General features: G+C 48.3%; 2 protein-coding genes across 8 annotated transcripts in view; one reads left to right on the top strand and one right to left on the bottom strand.

Annotated features, from left to right (window-relative positions):
• LOC149365509 (uncharacterized) overlaps positions 1–11,143 on the bottom strand; it is a 130,856-nt gene extending 119,713 nt beyond the window's left edge. For both annotated transcript variants that reach the window (XM_089543295.1, XM_089543269.1), the window contains exon 1: positions 10,982–11,143. In XM_089543295.1, coding sequence (XP_089399421.1) covers positions 10,982–11,018 — 37 coding nt within the window. In that variant the 5' untranslated portion in view covers positions 11,019–11,143. The remainder of the gene's footprint in view (positions 1–10,981) is intronic.
• LOC149365508 (uncharacterized) overlaps positions 1–16,834 on the top strand; it is a 620,172-nt gene extending 603,338 nt beyond the window's left edge. For 4 of the 6 annotated variants that reach the window (XM_089543220.1, XM_089543244.1, XM_089543229.1 and 1 more), the window contains 3 exons: positions 1,222–1,282; positions 12,662–12,713; positions 13,753–16,834. In XM_089543220.1, the coding sequence (XP_089399346.1) occupies positions 1,222–1,282; positions 12,662–12,713; positions 13,753–13,911 (272 nt within the window). In that variant the 3' untranslated portion in view covers positions 13,912–16,834. Of the gene's footprint in view, positions 1–1,221; positions 1,283–12,661; positions 12,714–13,752 lie in introns of those variants that run through there. The other 2 variants (XR_016282891.1, XR_016282892.1) reach the window with 2 other exon arrangements.
• The last annotated feature ends 581 nt before the right edge of the window (positions 16,835–17,415 follow it).

Genomic DNA, 17,415 nt, shown 5'->3' with positions numbered 1-17,415 from the left:
AGCGAAGAACGGGTGCGGTGGATCGACGCAGTTATTCTCGCGAATGGAATGCGATCTCCCGTTTTGAGTGTCCGCGCTTTTTCGACGAATACTTGCTGGCGAATCGGTTTTGCATATTATCTGCGCGAACTGCGCATCGTTCGTCTCTCGAGCGCGACATTTTGTCCTCGACGAGCCGACAAGCTGGAATGTTTGTCGATACTGTAATGGTGTTATCTGTACCAGCCGTTCGGCGTGCGGGGTGAGGACTAACTGAAAGAACCCCGGCACTATAATTCGTCTCAAGATAGCGCCTGGATGAGCGATTTGGTTAATGATCTTTCTAACACGAACACTGCGCGAGTCAAACATGAAAAAACAAAAAAAAACAGGGGACAGTAACAGACGAGAGGAAACTGTCAGTAGCAATTCCACTCGGTCTCTGCAGCCGATCTTGTGGAGCCGAAAGAGAAAAAATGATTGATTAAAATATTTAAATTCAGTGGCAAAGTCAAGGTGTAGTATACTACAATTCGGCACCATTGCGGTTTCAGATTCGTCGTGTACTACATCCCGACTTGATCAGTGCCTCTAGTCCTAAATTAGTGCGAAGACACTTCTAGCCTCACTTTCCGGGTAGCAACGGTGAGTGTCTGTGCACGAGTGTGAAGACTCTAGTAGCAAGTGTAAGTGTTTTTTGAGGAACTGAAATGGCGCTGTAACTGTCTGACTTATGCACGCCTCAATTGCGCTCTGAGGTACGTGGCGTTGGTTTCCACCTGCAAAAAAACTGCTTTCGCACAATATTTCGCGCTTAGCAATGCTAAACCGCCAGCTATTTTTTTTTTTTAACTTCTATGCTTGTCCAGACAGATTTTCGTTGAATCCTCAACTGCACGAAAAGTTATTACAGCAGCCTGACGCGTCTGTGTCAACTGCTTTAACGCCGACGATGGGTCAGACGTTGGCCTCAAGAATGAAAAAGCGACGGTGTGAAAGCCGCTGCACCACTGCGCCAGGAGGGATGAGGGCTCCCAGAGATGTATGAATGTAAAATAGAGAGCGACCTGCAATTAACCCATTACGCTATCACGCAATATCCTTTCTTTTCTTTTAGTCCGGCTATATTTTGTGCAACGCATCTACGCCCCGACCCAGCAGTGTACAATGTCGTTAGAGATGTCTGTATACCCGCCCTCACGAGCTTGAGTTCTTTTTATGCTCTTTTTTGTCATGATGCAGATCCCCTCGTGAAACTGTGGACGTCGAACACTCAGGATGACGGAGGCCCACACCCGTCAAGGTGAGCGCTCTTTTGAGTCTCAATATTTTTTAACATCGTATTCAGCGGGTCGTAGTTAATTTGCATTTACTGACTGCCTTAACATCCGCGTCTATCGTACTCAGGGTGTCGAACCGGAATTTTTTCGGGTTCGGTTCGGGTTCGGGTTCACGCCTTTCAGGTTCAGTTCCGGGTTCGGCTCCAGAGCAACATTCCGTTCCGTTTCGAACCGGTTCTGTCAGCTCCGAACCGGTTCAAACGGGTTCGAACGGGTTCAGACAAAAAAAGTGCTAAACGTAGATGGATTTTAATCAACCTTATTATGTTGTTTACTGTTCTGTGTGACACTGATATATTGAATAAAAATATGCGAAATTTTCTCAGCGCAAAATGTAGTCAGTGCACCTACCTCAGCTTGCTGTCCGCGGCAAAAAGATAGGAATTCACGGTAAAAGCCGCGAAATCAAATGAATTCAAACTTAGTGTAAATTGGCTATGCATACTTCAGTATTCATCTGATGAGATATATAAGGAGAAAAGCTGGTGGATTTTGCATCTAAAATCCCTTCAGCCTGAGCAGTTTCTGAGACTCCGTCGCTCGAGTAATAGGTCTGTCAAGCGAAACTTTTGAGTCGGGAATTGCTCCTACGCAGCATGCTTACACGGGAACCCTCCACGTCACCGTACACTATTGGGAGAGGAAGCTCTCCTTCGTATCGGCAGGTATGTACAGAGAAGGCACTTTTTCTTCACCACAAAACCAACTTAACAGTCACCCCCCTCCCCATCTCCGGCACACCTCCAAGCTGCATCTCAAGAGCTTACGGAAAATAGTTTATTTCAATCACCTGTTGGACAGCGCCTTTGAAGCTTGCGTTATACATCTCGGACCCCTAAGCTCTGTGTCTCCAAAAACACTGAAAATCGTGGCTTCTCACCAGGAACGTGTAAAATTAAGACTTTGGCCTGTGCTCATGTCATCTCCATCTTTAATTCTGACAAAATGCGTATGATAATAAAATCCAAGCTTGGGTGGGTTGGTAGCACTTTGTTTCTGTACGGACATATTTAGCAACACCTTCGTTGCAACGTTGCACTGTGACACTGTTGCAAGTGCTGCATTGTGTGAAGAAAAAGGTAAATTAGCTACATAAATTTTGTGACCTTTCTGGGACGCTATCAAAGGAAGCTTATGCGTCAACCAAATTTTTTAATGTGTTGAAAGAGTTTGGTGAACCCGTCTTGTACTTTTGGCACGAAAGGACTACTAAACGGGGTCAAACCCAACCAAGAATCTTGTGTGAAACCTCGGAGTAACTCGGGTAAACTCGGGTTAGTTCGGACCAGCGTCGCGCCAGCTGTAGCCAATGGGAGGAGGGAGTCGCGCCAGCTTCCGCTGAGTGGATAGAGGGTGTGGAGATGAAGAACGAGAAACGCGGTTAGGCGATTTAGCCCACGTAGTCTATACTTCGTGTTGTCCATGTTTCCGAGCGCTGCAGTCTTCATGATGAACAACCAACTTGCCCAATCAGCTACCCTCATCGAGAAACGAGATTGTGTGCACTTGCAGATGCCAGAAAGATGAGGCGCGGAATCACATCATTTCGCATATCTACTCGGTTTAACTACTGTAAAAGCCTATCACGTTTTTGTCCAACAACTAGATTCAAGGTATTTAATTTTTCAAAACCACAAACGACCCCTTCCCGGCCGCTGTGCTTATTAGGTGATGTCTTTTCTGGACATGGCCGTGAGAAAATTTTGCGCTCATGCATTCGGTTTCCTCCCCGCTTTTTCTTGTAACGCCTGTACGGCCTCTCGAAATGCAGATGAGAAAGGTTCTCATCGGTCATTACTTCTTCCCATAAACGTGCAACCTTACCTAGCCTTTCTTGACAACGGTGCATTAGAGCGAGTTCAACGTATGTAGATTCAATGTGCCGTAAAAACTTTTTTTCGACTTCAAAGCGTTTTTTGGACCAAACGCGTCAGTAGAAAAACTTTTTTTTCGACTTACGCGCATAGGCCGTGCATCGTTCCAAGGGGGGACGCTTGTGCCACCGTCAGTGAATTGATACCGGTGCTACCAATAAAAACTATTTGTGTTCGTTTGACAGAAACTGCAGGAGACTCTTAAAAAGTACATTAAGATCACGTCTTACACTATAACATTTCTTCTTGTGATGAAAGACGCTGAAATTTCGTGTGAACTTTTCGTGTTAATAGGACTGCTTATCGTGTGGAAAAGCCGCATGACGGATGAACACGCAGAAACACCGCTTTCAACGAGGTCACTGTTCAGAGTACAGTGCATTTTAGCGCAGGAGATACATGCTGCGCAAGTTAAACCTCCAGATTGGTTGCCGCTTCTTCGTGTGCGCCTACCGGAATTTTGATGCGCGGGCGGAATAAGGAAGTGATGGTGGCGTGAGGGCGCATGCCGAGATCGCTGAATTCGGCCCAGTCAAGTAAGGCAAGAGAAAGTCAGGGAGGTTCGTGATATTCCATAAGACAAAAGAAAAACAAGCTTCGGAGATGGCCAAGTAGATTAAGCCTGATGACATCGTCATCATCATCATCACCAAAGGCGTCAGAAAATCGAAGCTTCCCTGTTGCGCCGCGACTAGTTCGAATCCCAATAGGGGTTGTGTGTTTTGTGTTTGTATGTATGTGTGTGCGTTTGTGCGTGTGTGCATGGGTGTGGCGTGCGTGCGTGTGTGTGTGTGTGTGTGCGTGGGCGCGTGTGTGTGCGTGTGCGTGCGTGCGCGTGCCTGTGCATGTCCGTGGGCAGCCTCCGCCCTTGATGCACACTGGACACTTGCGCACTTCGGTGGACGCACATCCGGGCACTCACAGGTAAAAATGGCTGCTGATTTAGCATTGCCAAGCACGGAATATTGTGAAAAAGCACGGTTTTTTGCAGGTGCACATAACCGCCTAGTATCATAAAGCGCGATAGAGGTGTCCACTGACCCATGCAGCCAGTTACGCGCCTTTCCTTTCCTAAATATCACAGGTTAGGCCATCCGGCTACTAAGCCGGAGTTGCTGGGATCGAACCCGGCTGCGGCGGCAGCGTTTCGATGGAGGCGAAACGCAGGCGCGCGTGTGCTCGGCGATGTCACTGCACGTTAAATATCCCTCTAGGTGGTCGAAATTAATCCACAACGCTCCATTGCGGCGCCTATTTCTTCCTTTCTCCTTTTCCTCCCACCTTCCTCTCTTCCCTTACGGCGCGGTTCGGGTGTCCACCGAGATAAGTGAGACAGCATTACTGCGCCATTTCCTCCCTCTAACCCCCCCCCCCCCCCCCAAAAAAAAAAAACAAACAAAACAAACAACTAAACCTTCCTGCTAGTTTTGAGACAGGAAAGGTGCATAACTGCCTCAATTGGTGGACGCCACCGTCTACTCACAGCGGGATCGAGGCGTCCAATCACCCAGTGAGCCAGCTACACTTGCTAATGTGAGGCTTGACGCACACAGCTACACATCCCTTAAGCCTTGAGAAAGCGGTCGCGTAAGCCGTCGCCAAAGCAATCTACAGAAGAACGCCTACAAGCATAAGCTTCTCATCTGAGACACCAACAACACAATGCGACACCGAAAGGCAGATACAAGCTGCAAGCGCACGTCAGAGAATTCAAGATCCAGCAGCCCGAGAACACGTGACGAAGCCGTCCGCTAACGATTGGATTTTATTTATATATATAAGCAGAAAAATTTCAGCGCATCGGCGTAACACAATCATTTCATCACAGCTGCATTTCATTGGAATAGCATCTTTCTGGACCTAATCATTATCGCATGCCAGCGAGCGAATGCATATCCGCATTGCCCCCTTGCGTAATATTTTTTTTCCTTAAGTATCTCAGCCGCTGCTTACAAGCCCGTCTTTTATTGCTTATTTCCATCGCGTGCAACGAAGAATGTTCAGACACTGAACAAAAAAAAAAATGTGTACCCATTTATACTTCCTCTATTTTGTAATAACAGTAGTAGTATCTGCAGTTTAACGTGTCGGAGCGATATGGGGGGCTAACAGGCACGCCGTATTGGAGGACTCAAGATGAGCGTAGACCAGCTGGTGTTCTTCAACGTGCGCTCACATCGCACGGTACATGCGTGTTTTTGCATTTCGCCGCCATCGAAACTCGGCCTCCGCGACCGGGATCGAACCCGCGGCCTTGGGATCAGCAGTCGGCCGCCCCAGCCACCGAGAGATCATGAGGGGTCTTATTTAGTATCTGCTGCCTGAGATAACGAATACCTCCGAAAGTAAATGTTGCACAATGTGGCTAGGTCGTTGCGCCTGTGTTTTATATATTTATGCTACATCACACAAAGAAAGGGAGGCTATTCTCACTAGGTTGTTTATGAGTTAAAGCAGTGCTAACAATTTGATTAAAACCGTACGCACTGACGTAAAAAGGGAGGCAGTAACAAACTCAAGATTTCACATTAATCTGGAGTATAGTATTCATAAGAATTGCCGAAAGCACATTGCGAAAGCGCCGAAAAATCCATTCCTGGACACAAGACTTCCTTGAGTGTTGTTGTCGCATAGACTGGATGTCATTTTCGCTCTACCTAACGCGAACAGATTTCGGTGGACAAATCTGCGCACGAGTACATTTTATTTTGACTAGAAAAGAAATAAAAGCATGCCGGGTTGCAAAAAAAGTGTAGCTGAACCGAGTCCCGAACCGGTTCGGAACGGTTCCTTTCAATCGTTCCGGTTCGGGTTCAGTTCCAAGATGGCGAAAAAAATATGGGTTCGGTTCGGTTCCAGTTCCGGGTGAAAATTCGGGTTCGGTTCCGGTTTCGGGTTCAGGTTCGGTTCCGGTTCGACACCCTGATCGTACTAGCTAGTATCCTGACTTCGTGGTCTTTTCTGTTTAAAAGTTTCGTGGAAGTGAGTTAATGGTCATACGGTATGTGTCATGTTTTCTACACGTGTGCAGTCGCTCTAACCTACGACTTGGTACGCGGAGTGAATACCAAGATTAAGCAAACAGAAGCGAGAGATGCAGATAAGCAGGAGCAGCGATGACGTCAAAAAGTTTTCTGATATATAGTTACCGCGCTAAGCGTCTCGCACTTGACGACGCCGTAGACCTTTAGTGAACTCGCATAATGCGCGGCTATGGGACAGCCATGCAACCCACCTTCAAAGAATATGAAATTTACTTGTGCATAAACCGTTGAAATCCCCTCCTGACTCTGCTCCTTTAAGCTAAGGGAACGAGTAAAATGCGTTGGGCGTGCAGTACCTGGAGTCGATTTACGTTTTAATGGCGTTCAACGTCCTATCAACGTTGAAAGGAGTGGCCGGAAGCTAGAGCAGTGTAATTCCGCTAGCGTACGGAAGAGCGGTTTTTCCGAACCCGCATATTCTCAACTCCTTGGAACGGGTCTTTTTTAAAGTCTGGCCGCGTAGTGACACCTGTCGTCACGAATAGGTACTAGAATGCAGCGGCTTTGCACTAATGCTTCTAGTAGCCAAACTATGCGGCGAAATGCGATTTCCATATCTGTCCTCTGCATTTCATTTTACTTTTTTTTCATCCAGCTCACGTGCTTTGCACCTTCATGTCGCTGTCACATACGAATCTTAAAAGTACGACAAGGACAAAGTACTCGTCAGGTTTTGGTCGATAGAAAAATGTGATAAAATGGCACTTCGTGACTCCGCTTCGTTTATCGGGCAGCAAAAGGACTGCCATTGCTGAAAATTGTTTTAGTTAAAGTTGGAATGCCTTTTCTCACCGCTCCGATTCAAATTCCGGACCATGGCGATCACGTCCGAGTCATGCGTTCGGTTCATGTTTCCGAGTTTAGTTTTATTTTTGCGTTGCGTGCGCAATAAAAGTTCTCTATTGGTAACTTTACAACACGTACCTCAGTATACTGCCACGCTGTCTTTCGTTTCGCAAAAGAAAGGGAGAACTGAGCTTTCAATTCAATTTCAATGACCTCGGATTGAATTACCTAAACTGCACTATAGAACCCTGGGCATCCATCAGAACCATGCCCAGGGTTCACCCCGCAAGCAGCAGGCGTCGGTTATCGAGAAAACCAGCACCCGGCCAAACACTTGTAGGGAGAGCTGACACGGCCACCAGACATGACGGAAGCCAGCAGCCACCGAAACCAGATCTTCTTAAACAAGTCATAACGAACGTAGCGTACACTCCACACATACTTCACTAGTGGCTTATGGCGAGAGGCAAAATACTTATGCAGTGCAGACGAGCCGACTGTCAGGAACACTGTAGATCAGATCTACATCATCTTATATGGACTTGCCCGTCTTTCTCGCGAGGGAGACACAAAATTCAACACACACCACAGCACATGATCATCCTAGCACTCCAGATACTATTTAACGCATCATGTCACCGCGGCCTAAGGTAGTGAGAGCGGCCTGCTTCGAATAGTGTAGAGAGGTCTACTCATGATGTGCAGCTCTCAAGGCTATTAAAGAAACCGGCACGAATTTGCACCTGCACGTATGCCCCCATCCTTCCCGATTCTCGAACAGTGGCCGAGGGGCATCCCACCCTTACAATAAAGGATTCATTCATTCATTCATTCATTCATTCATTCATTCATTCATTCATTCATTCATTCATTCATTCATTTGCTCGGATTCGCTCCTTGAAGTTGGCTTTGTCGCATAAAGAGAAAGCTCGCAAAGAAGACAGCTTAGCGTCACTATTCATATGGTGAAACGGAAACCACGACGCCACCCATTTATTTTCACTGTCCAAGCAATAAAATTTTCAGTTGCAAGTCAGCGCCCGTCCATGTGTCTTTCTTCTGTCCTCGTCCAAGCTCGCGCTGTTATTCAGGAAAAGACGAACAGAAGATGGCTGCTCTCGATTCAAGACAATCCTTCGACAACCTCCCTTCACACTGGCTCTGCTCACTGCTCTAATTCAAAGTGAATGCTAGCAGCTGCTTGTGTTTGTTGCCTCCACCGGAAGGTTAAGTTCGATATCAGAACCCGTCGTTTGTGTACGGATGTTTTACTCAATCTTCGTCTTGTGTTCTTTGATTAACTAAAATTGCTGCCAGTTAAAAGTAAAAATCATTCAAGTAGCGTTCTTCGTTTCGATCTTTCTGATGAGTCCCATTCTTGCCTGCACTTTCTCTACTGTGTTTTTTTACTTGAGTGCGTTACTCAATGACCCTATACTCTAGTCGCGTTTACATGACTGCGACAGAAATCGACTCCAGTCCACTTTTTGAGGGAAAGTGCGAAAACGTCGAGGAAGAGAGTAAGAGGACAAGTCGTGCCTTTCCTTCTCAAAACCTGCTGTTTCCCTCAAATACTGGACTGGAGTCGATTTCTGTCGCATCCATGTAAAAGCGGCTTTTGAAGCTCAGCTTTTTTCGGTTGGGATCGAGAAAGTTAGTCTTTCTATCGATGCTTTCCGCTGCGAATATCAAAGTCTCTTTGCCAGGCGCCCATACGAGCGCGCCTATCGCCGCGAAGGTTTCGCCTCAGTGACTGAGCACTTTATGGTCGGCGCAGAACACCCGTTAAATGGTCGCGCGCAAGAAAGAGGGCTCCAATTAGGCGCGCGCCGCACCACGGCCGCTTCATTTCCGAACCTCGCGACGTCTCTAATTTTCTCGCTATCCCCTTTAAGAGGCTCAGCGGCGAAACAGCCCGGCAGCAATTTTGAGAGCGAGCGAGCTTGGCGCCGTCGAGGCGTCGATTATGCCTATAAAAACGTTTCCTCGCTTCACGCGGCCGGCCCGAGTTCTTTTCCTCTACACTCTTCCCTTAGAACCGTGGGCAACGAAGCGAACCCAACTGTGTTGTTCTGCACGGCTCGGCGTGTGTGTGTGTGCATGCGTTTTCGTACGTGCCCGCCACAGTCGCTGCCTGCGCAGTGCCTAATTTCGGCTCGACAATTAAGAGCGCGCTCGAATTTCGCCCCGCTACCCACAGCCGCACGCCTGCAGCGCAGACGCAGCTCCACTCCGCCATCCCGCCGCTGCTAAATTAGCCAGTCTGTAAGGAACGAAAGCCGGCGCAAAACCGTAAAGACCAAACGGACTAACTTTTTCGCATTCCCCGGCCTTCAACGTGCCGCGCCAGTCTACTCTGCGCGCTCACTCTCAAGCGTTCTCGCTTCTCTCCACGTTTTCCTGACTGCGCCCAAACCGCCCCTCTTTCTGACTGCGTTGTACTTTGGCAAAACTTCCTTTCCGCGCGCTTTGGACGGAGGGGGGGAGTGGAGAAGGGAGGTAGCCCGCGCCGTTCCACTGTATATCATAAACGCTCATTACGGAGTGTAAGGCGCGGCAAAAATGTTTCCCGGTAGTTTTGGTGATGCGGCCCCCCTCCCTCGGCTCCCCTTTTATCCACTCCACCTCCCAAACACCTCTCGTCTCCCCGTTTCCCAGTCCCCACCTCCGTACCACCCGGTTCTGCGACTGCCATATACCTGTTCTATACACTTTGCCGCCACTTTATTTCTCAACCCTCTTCACTAACGGAGCCCAGGTCTCCGGTCGAGAGGCACGTTCGCTGCAGTAGCAGTCCGCCGGGCACACCTTCGCCTCCCTCGTTCATTCCCCCCCCCCCTCCCTCTCCATCGCTGTGTGCCCCTCTCTTCAACGCCCCCTTGAGACGTCGAGCCGTTTTGAGTTCAGCCCCACTGCCTGCACCCCCCCCCCCCCTCTCCTCTACCCTCCCTTACTTTAGTCCCTACCTTCCTTTTTTCCCCGGTTTGTTCCCGCCGCTCGCCCTAACGCGCTGAGCGCGCGGCGCGATTGCAACGCTTGACGCGCGCCCCTGCCGGCCAGTTCTGACGCGTTTCGCGAAATTTTTGCGCCCAGCTGCTTCGGCGTTTTTTCGGTGTCCTTGTGCACTTCGCCGCCTTCCCTCAGTGGTCACCCTCCCATACGCGATCTGGGTATGCTTCCTCTCCCGCTTCTTTTTCCATCCCTCCGTCCGAGTCTTTCTCTCTCTCTCTCTATTTCGTATATTCCCATTGTGCATCGTTCACTTCATTCTGTCCCTAATTTCGCTTTCTCTGAAAGTAGCTCAACACGAAGACCTGCCTCTTGAAGCCTCGTCGAATGCTGCTCAAATGCCTTGGAATGAAACTCGTGACGCACTTCGTCACTTCGTTCTTTCCATCTTTCTTTTCTCCTCTTCCTCCTCCGTCTGTAACTCAGCTTTTTCTTTCTTTCTTTCTTTCTTTCTTTCTTTCTTTCTTTCTTTCTTTCTTTCTTTCTTTCTTTCTTTCTTTATTTCTTTCTTTCTTTCTTTCTTTCTTTCTTTCTTTCTTTCTTTCTTTCTTCCTTTCTTTCTTTCTTTCCTTCTTTCTTTCCTTCTTTCTCTCCTTCTTTCTTTCTTTCTTTCTTTCCTTCTTTCTTTCTTTCTTTCCTTCTTTCTTTCTTTCCTTCTTCCCCTTCCTTTATTCCTTCCTTCTTTATTTCTTTCTTCATGAGGTTCGCGAGCCATGCACTAGAAGGCAAATGCACCCGCACCGCGGTCCAAGCAAAGTACAGAGCTCAAATTTAGCGTAACACCACTGTAGCGCCCGAGCTCCTCAAGGCTACAACGGAGGGACGGTTCTAACAACGCCAGGCTACGCTCACAGAAGACAAGACGGTCTCCGTTCCAACGAACTACGCGACGATAATCGAGTCTGAACGTTACATAATTAATAGGGCTGCCGATGTCGCCTCCACTCACCCCAGGTAGCGCTGTTACGACGCCGGTAGCCCGCCATGACGGATCCGGGAAGGACGCCGCGACCGCAGAACACGGACCATGAACGTCACGCCGGCAGCTGGTAGGCGCCGCCAGAACCACGAAGCGCGCGAGCTGCACTAGCGCTGGTCTCCTCCCGTGCGCTGCCGGCTCGGCTGTTATCTGGCCGCTAGCTAGATAACGCGCACGCTGACCGCGGTTCTGGCGAAGAGCTTGACGGACATGCGCAGTCGTGGTGTTATCGGATGTACCTGCTTGCACACAAGTGACCCAGGGTGACGTGTGCTTGGCCCGCGCAGTCTTGTGCGTCCAGCCATGAGCGCCGTGGGCCCCCGCACTTTCTAACGTTATTTTAGTGTGCGAGCATTATCTGGCTAATCGACTACGAAAACCCGCAGTCAGCATTGACCAGCAGCAGTGGTCCAAGATGACGTCACCGCTGTACTGAAGAAAAATAAAATTCGTTGCGAAGGCGCGGGTAATTGAACTAAGGACTTTACGACAGCGAGACGAGCATGCAAGGCACAGGCCACACAACCACGTTGCGTTTCTTGACGAAAGAAGGTGAACGTAGAATATGCGTGGCCTTAAGACTGCATGCTAATGAGCAAGTGCATCATTAGAAAGGAAGAGAAAATTAATTGAAAATAAAAAGGAAATAAAATAAAAACAATCCATCCGCATTCAAAGCAAGCAAGTAGACTTAAGTGGCCTTCGTATTCCATTTTTTTTTCATTATTTCCTACCTTCCTCTTCCTTCATGAAAAAAAAAATATCGTACTCAGGACAACAGACAAAACCAAACAACACAAGCGCTTCCCAGGGTCTTGTCTGTCGGCCTGAGTGCGATATTTTTTCATGATGCTATACCAACAAGCTCAAATGATGATGATGATGATGATGATGATGATGATGTCCTCGGGCTCAAATGTCGATTCTTCTTCTTCCTTCTTTGCTCTCCTTGTTTTACGGCGAGATCTGTTACTAGGGCCGCACCCCGAGTGGTCGTGTAACTGAAGCCCATTGTACTTGTATAAATCGGCAAGACATGTCACGAGAGAGACAGAAGAGAAAAAGACGAAGGAAGAAGCAGACAAAGAAGATAGAGAAGGACAAGAAGACGGAAAGAATTAAGAAAAGAAGGAAGAAGCAGAAAACAAGCGAAGAAGAAGACAAATGCCAATCCAAGAGAGAACAAGAGGCAGAGGGAGGACAATGAAGAAAAGAAAGAAGGAGGAAGGAGAAAGAAGAAGAAAGGGAAAATGTTTACTATGGAGAAGAAGAAAATGGGATGCCGCGGTTCTCACCGAATGTTTTAACTGAGTCTTATAGCCAGCTGTTTTTTTCGTTATTTCTTTACTTCTTTCCTTCTTTTTTGAGTCCTTTCTTCTTTACTTTCTTCCCTCCTGTCTTTACTTCTCTCCTTCTTGTCCTTCTGGTTGTCTTTCTATATCACTTTTCTTCTTTCCGCTTGTTCTTTTTCTCTCTGTGACGCCCCCGAATGCTTGCAGTGACTATTGCCGTTAGACATTCAGAAAGTATTTTTCATGCGAGCATGTTAGCGCCCGCTGCGCAGCGTTTGTACGCGAAACGAGAACCCGCACTAATTTTTTGCTTTTGTACATTTTTTCTTTGCATTGCATTATACTTGACGGAACCAAGCCTCCAAGGTCTCCTGTCGCAAAGAGCACAGAGAAACAGCAGCATCGAACAGGTGAGTCACTACTTGTCTTACCTGCTGTTTAGTATTGGTTATTTATTTGGTTTGCAGTGGTAGCTGTGAAGCGAATAGCGACACAGTAAGCGCTTACTTGCATGCGAAGGTGCGAAAATTCGAGAAAACCAAGTACCGCAAATTCAAGACTATATCCCGCACCCGGTGTATTGTCCGCAACACTCAATTCTCGTTGATAAACAAAGCGTTTTACTAGAATGCCCGCATCTGGTATATTGTCCGTAAGTGTCAGGTGTGCTTTTCACGAATTCCCTCATGCGCCGAATCATCAATGTGTTCCTTTCCGCTTCATCGCTTTCTTTGGCTAGAGAAGTCTCCGAAGGGCACAGCAGTTTATGACAGGCAGCGATGCACCACAAATTGTCAGGGAATAAACCGAGTTAGGGCCAGTAGCAGCCGCTGACTCGGGCCAGGAGAGTGAAATAACTGGGAGAATAAAAATGGGGCGGAGTACATTTGGCAGGTATTCTTAGGTGATGAATAGCAGCTTACCAGAATCCCTCAAGAAGAAAGTATACGACAGTTGTATCTCTCCAGTGGTCACCTATGAGGCGGGAACTTGAAGTTTAACGGAAAGGCTTAAAATTAACTTGAGGAGAGCGGAGAGCTATCGAAAGGAGAACGAAAGGTGTAAAGGTGATAGAGAGGAAGAGAGCATAACGTGTCAGGGAACAAACGCGGGTTGATGATATCCTAGTTGAAATCTAGAAGAAATGGGCATGGCAGGGCATGTAATGCGAAGGGAGGATAACCAATGGTTCATTATGGAAACGGACTGGATACCAAGAGAAGGCAAACGTAGCAGGGAGCGGCAGAAAGTTGGGTTGGGTGGATAAGACTACGAAGCTCGCCGGGATAAGATGGCCGCAGCTGACAAAAGACTCTGTCAACTCGAGGGATATTTGAGGGGCATTTGTCTTGTAGCGGGCGTAGTTAGGCTGATAATGATGATTGTGATAGTTAACATATTGATGATGATGATGATGCGCCAAGTGGCGTCATCGTGTCCTGTGCGCAGGAGTACCGCGACATCTCGGCCATGTGCACGGCTGCCCAAATGGAGATCCTGGAGCTGGAGCTGCGCGCTCGCGCCATCCGCTCCCTCATGTCGGCCAAGGCACGGGGCGTTGCTCCCAAGACTGCGGACGGACCGACGTCGGACGGCGACAGCCGCTAAGGAAGCCAGCGGAAAAGACACGTGGCTCTCGCGTGGCGGCGGCCTGGGGACACAGCAGGCTTCTCTTTTGTACACAGCGCTGCTCACGCGAGTAAGCACTGCTGTGCACAGCTTAATATAAACGCTGTAGCAATTCTTCGTCGCGTCCCTAGCAAGGCCGGGGCCGCGCCGGTTTATGAGCCGTCATGGATTCAGATTGGGGTTTGGTCTCTGTTACCTTATAGTCTCGCATTCTTGCTGTGGTCGATTGGTCCAGCGCTTTAAGCGTCGTCAAAGGAGACACTTCCCCCCACCTCATAGGAAATTAGACACCCCAGATGCCGTCTCTTAGCGGCAGACACAGACTAACACATTTCCAAGCGTCCATGCACTGTAAACACGAAAACGCCTATATGGGAGTAAAACGAGAGTAAGTTGTCCTCTAGCCCTTCTTTCAAGGGTGTGCGCTAGAGGACAACTTTACCCCTTTTTACTTTTTTCTGTTTAGAGTGTAGACTACACCCCATACACCCAACATTATACTCCGACAAGTGTCTCTGGTGCCAGGCCCGCCCTATACTCGTCCACATTTCGTGGGGATGTGGGGACAAACCACACACTTTACAGACGGAAAACACGTCTTTTGAGCGGTGGGAGGCGCTGCTGACCCGTGATAACCTTGAGGACCAACGGGCACCCACACAACAGGTCCGCAGGGCAGCTCTGAAATGGAATATAGCCCTGGAATAAGGACCCCACCCATAAGCTCGCACAACTCCCCTTCATTTTGATAAAGTTTTTCCTCCTCATCCTCCTTTCCTCCTAGATTTCAATGGCAGCTAGATCAGCCAGTTTCGGCAAATCAAACCTTCTCCCACCACCCTTTTCCATTCTCTAGCCTTCCTGCATGTTCAGCACGCACAGTGAGTGGGGGAAAAGCCTCATAACTAGCCGCATATCACGAAAAAAAAAAGAATAAATTTCTGTTCTCATTTCCTTTGCAAAGAGGAGCTTTGTAGAGTGCCATTCGCCAGCGATGCCAACAGATCATGCTGTTAGGTAAGCCACTGCTCTAAGTGGCGCTTATAATTGCTCACCCCAGTATGCGCACAGCTGTTCAGTGATACCAGGCCGTCGGGGTAAGGGAGCGAACCCCAACAGCACACGCGTTCTCCCGCGATCAAGCTAACACGACATCTCCCACTCTGACCTGAATGCCACGATCCACATGAGCATCGCAGGCAACTGCACGAAGAAGTGAGAGAGCATACCTCTTGGAGCCTCGCAAACACACTATCATTCCTTTAAATCCTCTTTAAGCTCCACATGTAAGGAAAGCACTACATTACGCCGCGCTATATGAAGCACTCGCCAGTACGCGTCGCACTGTACTGGCTTGCCGGAAGCCCTTCCTGTCGCCTTTGCAGGGACTACCCATCAAATACGGACAGTATGTGGACCGTGTGGTAGTGCTATCACACAAGGCCACCAATATCCACCCTTCGCACCATCTCACAACTCCCACTCAACGTTGCAGGGACTACCCATTAAATATACGGACACTGTGTGGACGTCCTATGTGGTAGTGCCACCACATAAGACCACCAATATCCCCCCTTACACCACCCCCAAAACTTGCACTCTGCCTCTGGCGGAGCCGGCTGGCTCCAAAGCAACTCCTACATATTTTAATGCCGCTCCCAATCCACCTCGATCGTTGGGGCGGGGAGAGGGATGGTAATTGGGATTCGAGGGCTTAGAGCGCCGAGCTGGTAATTTAAAATAATTTCTCTCTCTCTCTCTCTCTCTCTCTCTCGCGACAGGACTCTAGATGTCCTTTGGATTAAATGGAAACCAAAGAATTGTGCTCAAAGAGAAAGCGTGAAGTGGTTTTACGCTTACTTGCGCATTCGTATTGATCACAGCGCGCTGTTTCATATGCAGGATGTTTCGCCTAAGGCTTTTTGCAGTTTTTAAAACTAGGCTCCTCTTCTCGTCTTCAGTGCGTACAATCCTTTCCTACCTACTGATTGTGCTAACGTCAACACGCGCCTCCCCATAAACGGCACTCAGTCGATGGTTAATATCAATAGGTGTAACATCTTACGCTGATAAAAACTCGATTACGGCACGCTATGTAGGCCGACATTTTCCATGTGACTACTTCAATGTCAATGTTGCCAGCTGAAAAATTAAAACGTCCATTCAAAGCGGAAGCATCGCAGTTTCTTTTCATTGCAAAATCTTTCATTTTCATCAGTTATTAAATATGCTACAGACCAGGAATCGAAATATATTGAACACCCCTCCTAGATTGGCAAGTGAAATAAAACTGCTATTGTATAAATCTAATTTATCGCCCTAAATTTGTTTTTCCTTCACTTTCCAACACCGTTGCTTTTTTACGTAGCCTGCGGTTATAACACCAAGGCCCTTGTCCTTGTACAGTGCCTGTGTTTTCTTTTGCTCCCCCCAGTTAGTGCAGACAATCAAAATCCTATTCTCTTTAGCCTCCTTGCCTTCCTTTTCCTTGTTTCTCTCTCTCCGTACGGGCGACCACTAACGGCCCTGGTGCTTCCTAAAGGCTCTGTATTCCATAATAAACAAAGCTTTGTATCGAACATAATTTCTCTTGTCTTCATTTGCAAAACACGCCGCCTCCCTCGAAAGTGCTCAATCGTTTAAGAGAACATTTCTCACCTATCTCCACCTGTACTGCGTGTCTAAAGGCGTCTTTTGAGCTACTCGCATGCTCATCTGACTCGGCATGCCTTGAGCCGACTGAGCAGCGATGCTTCTGTAAGTCCTCTGAAATAGTTTGCCCTTTGTTCAGGTAACTTGTAATAAACCAAATGTGTTTTTGTTCTGGCAACACTGCGATTTTGCCCCCGAACACAGCAGAGGGCGCGTTCTTCGAGCAAGCAATTATGCCGGGGAAAAAATAGAAGCACCGAAAGCTGGCGCCCCATCCACACGGGCGCCTTATCAAAAACTGTTCGGAATGATTCGCATGCCTCATTGCCTTATCAAAACCAGCCTCAACACGCGTCGTCAGCACCGGCGCACACACCTTTTCAAACGCCGCGCCACTAATACCGGAGCGCTCTGAGGCTAGTACCACCATCAGCTCCCATGTTCGTTTGTAAAAGACAAAACCACAAAACCGTGTATAGAGTCCTCAGCGCCCACATTTTGTAAAGCATTAGTTGCATGAGTCCCAGGAAGGCCACAGCATGGTGAAGCCTTCTCGCATGCACCGCGACCGTGTTTAGTTTGGTTTTATGGGGTTTAACGCCCCAAAGCGACTGAGGCTACGGGGGACGCCGTAGTGGAGGGCTCCGGATAATTTCGATCACCTGGAATTCTTTAAACATAGCAGGGCCTCTAGAATTTCGCCTCCATCTAAAGTGACAGTCACGGCCGGGATCGAACCCACGCCTTCTGGGTCAGCAGACGAGCAACATAACCACAGCCACTGCAGCGGCCAGCCGTGTTCAGGCTGCTCTAACTTATGTTTTTGTCTGC

Source organism: Amblyomma mixtum, chromosome 1 (assembly GCF_055824585.1).
Source record: "Amblyomma mixtum isolate Tamu chromosome 1, ASM5582458v1, whole genome shotgun sequence".
Classification (NCBI taxonomy): Eukaryota; Metazoa; Arthropoda; class Arachnida; order Ixodida; family Ixodidae; genus Amblyomma; species Amblyomma mixtum.
The sequence above is the reverse complement of the archived record's forward strand: the minus strand, read 5'-3'. Positions and strand labels throughout refer to the sequence as shown.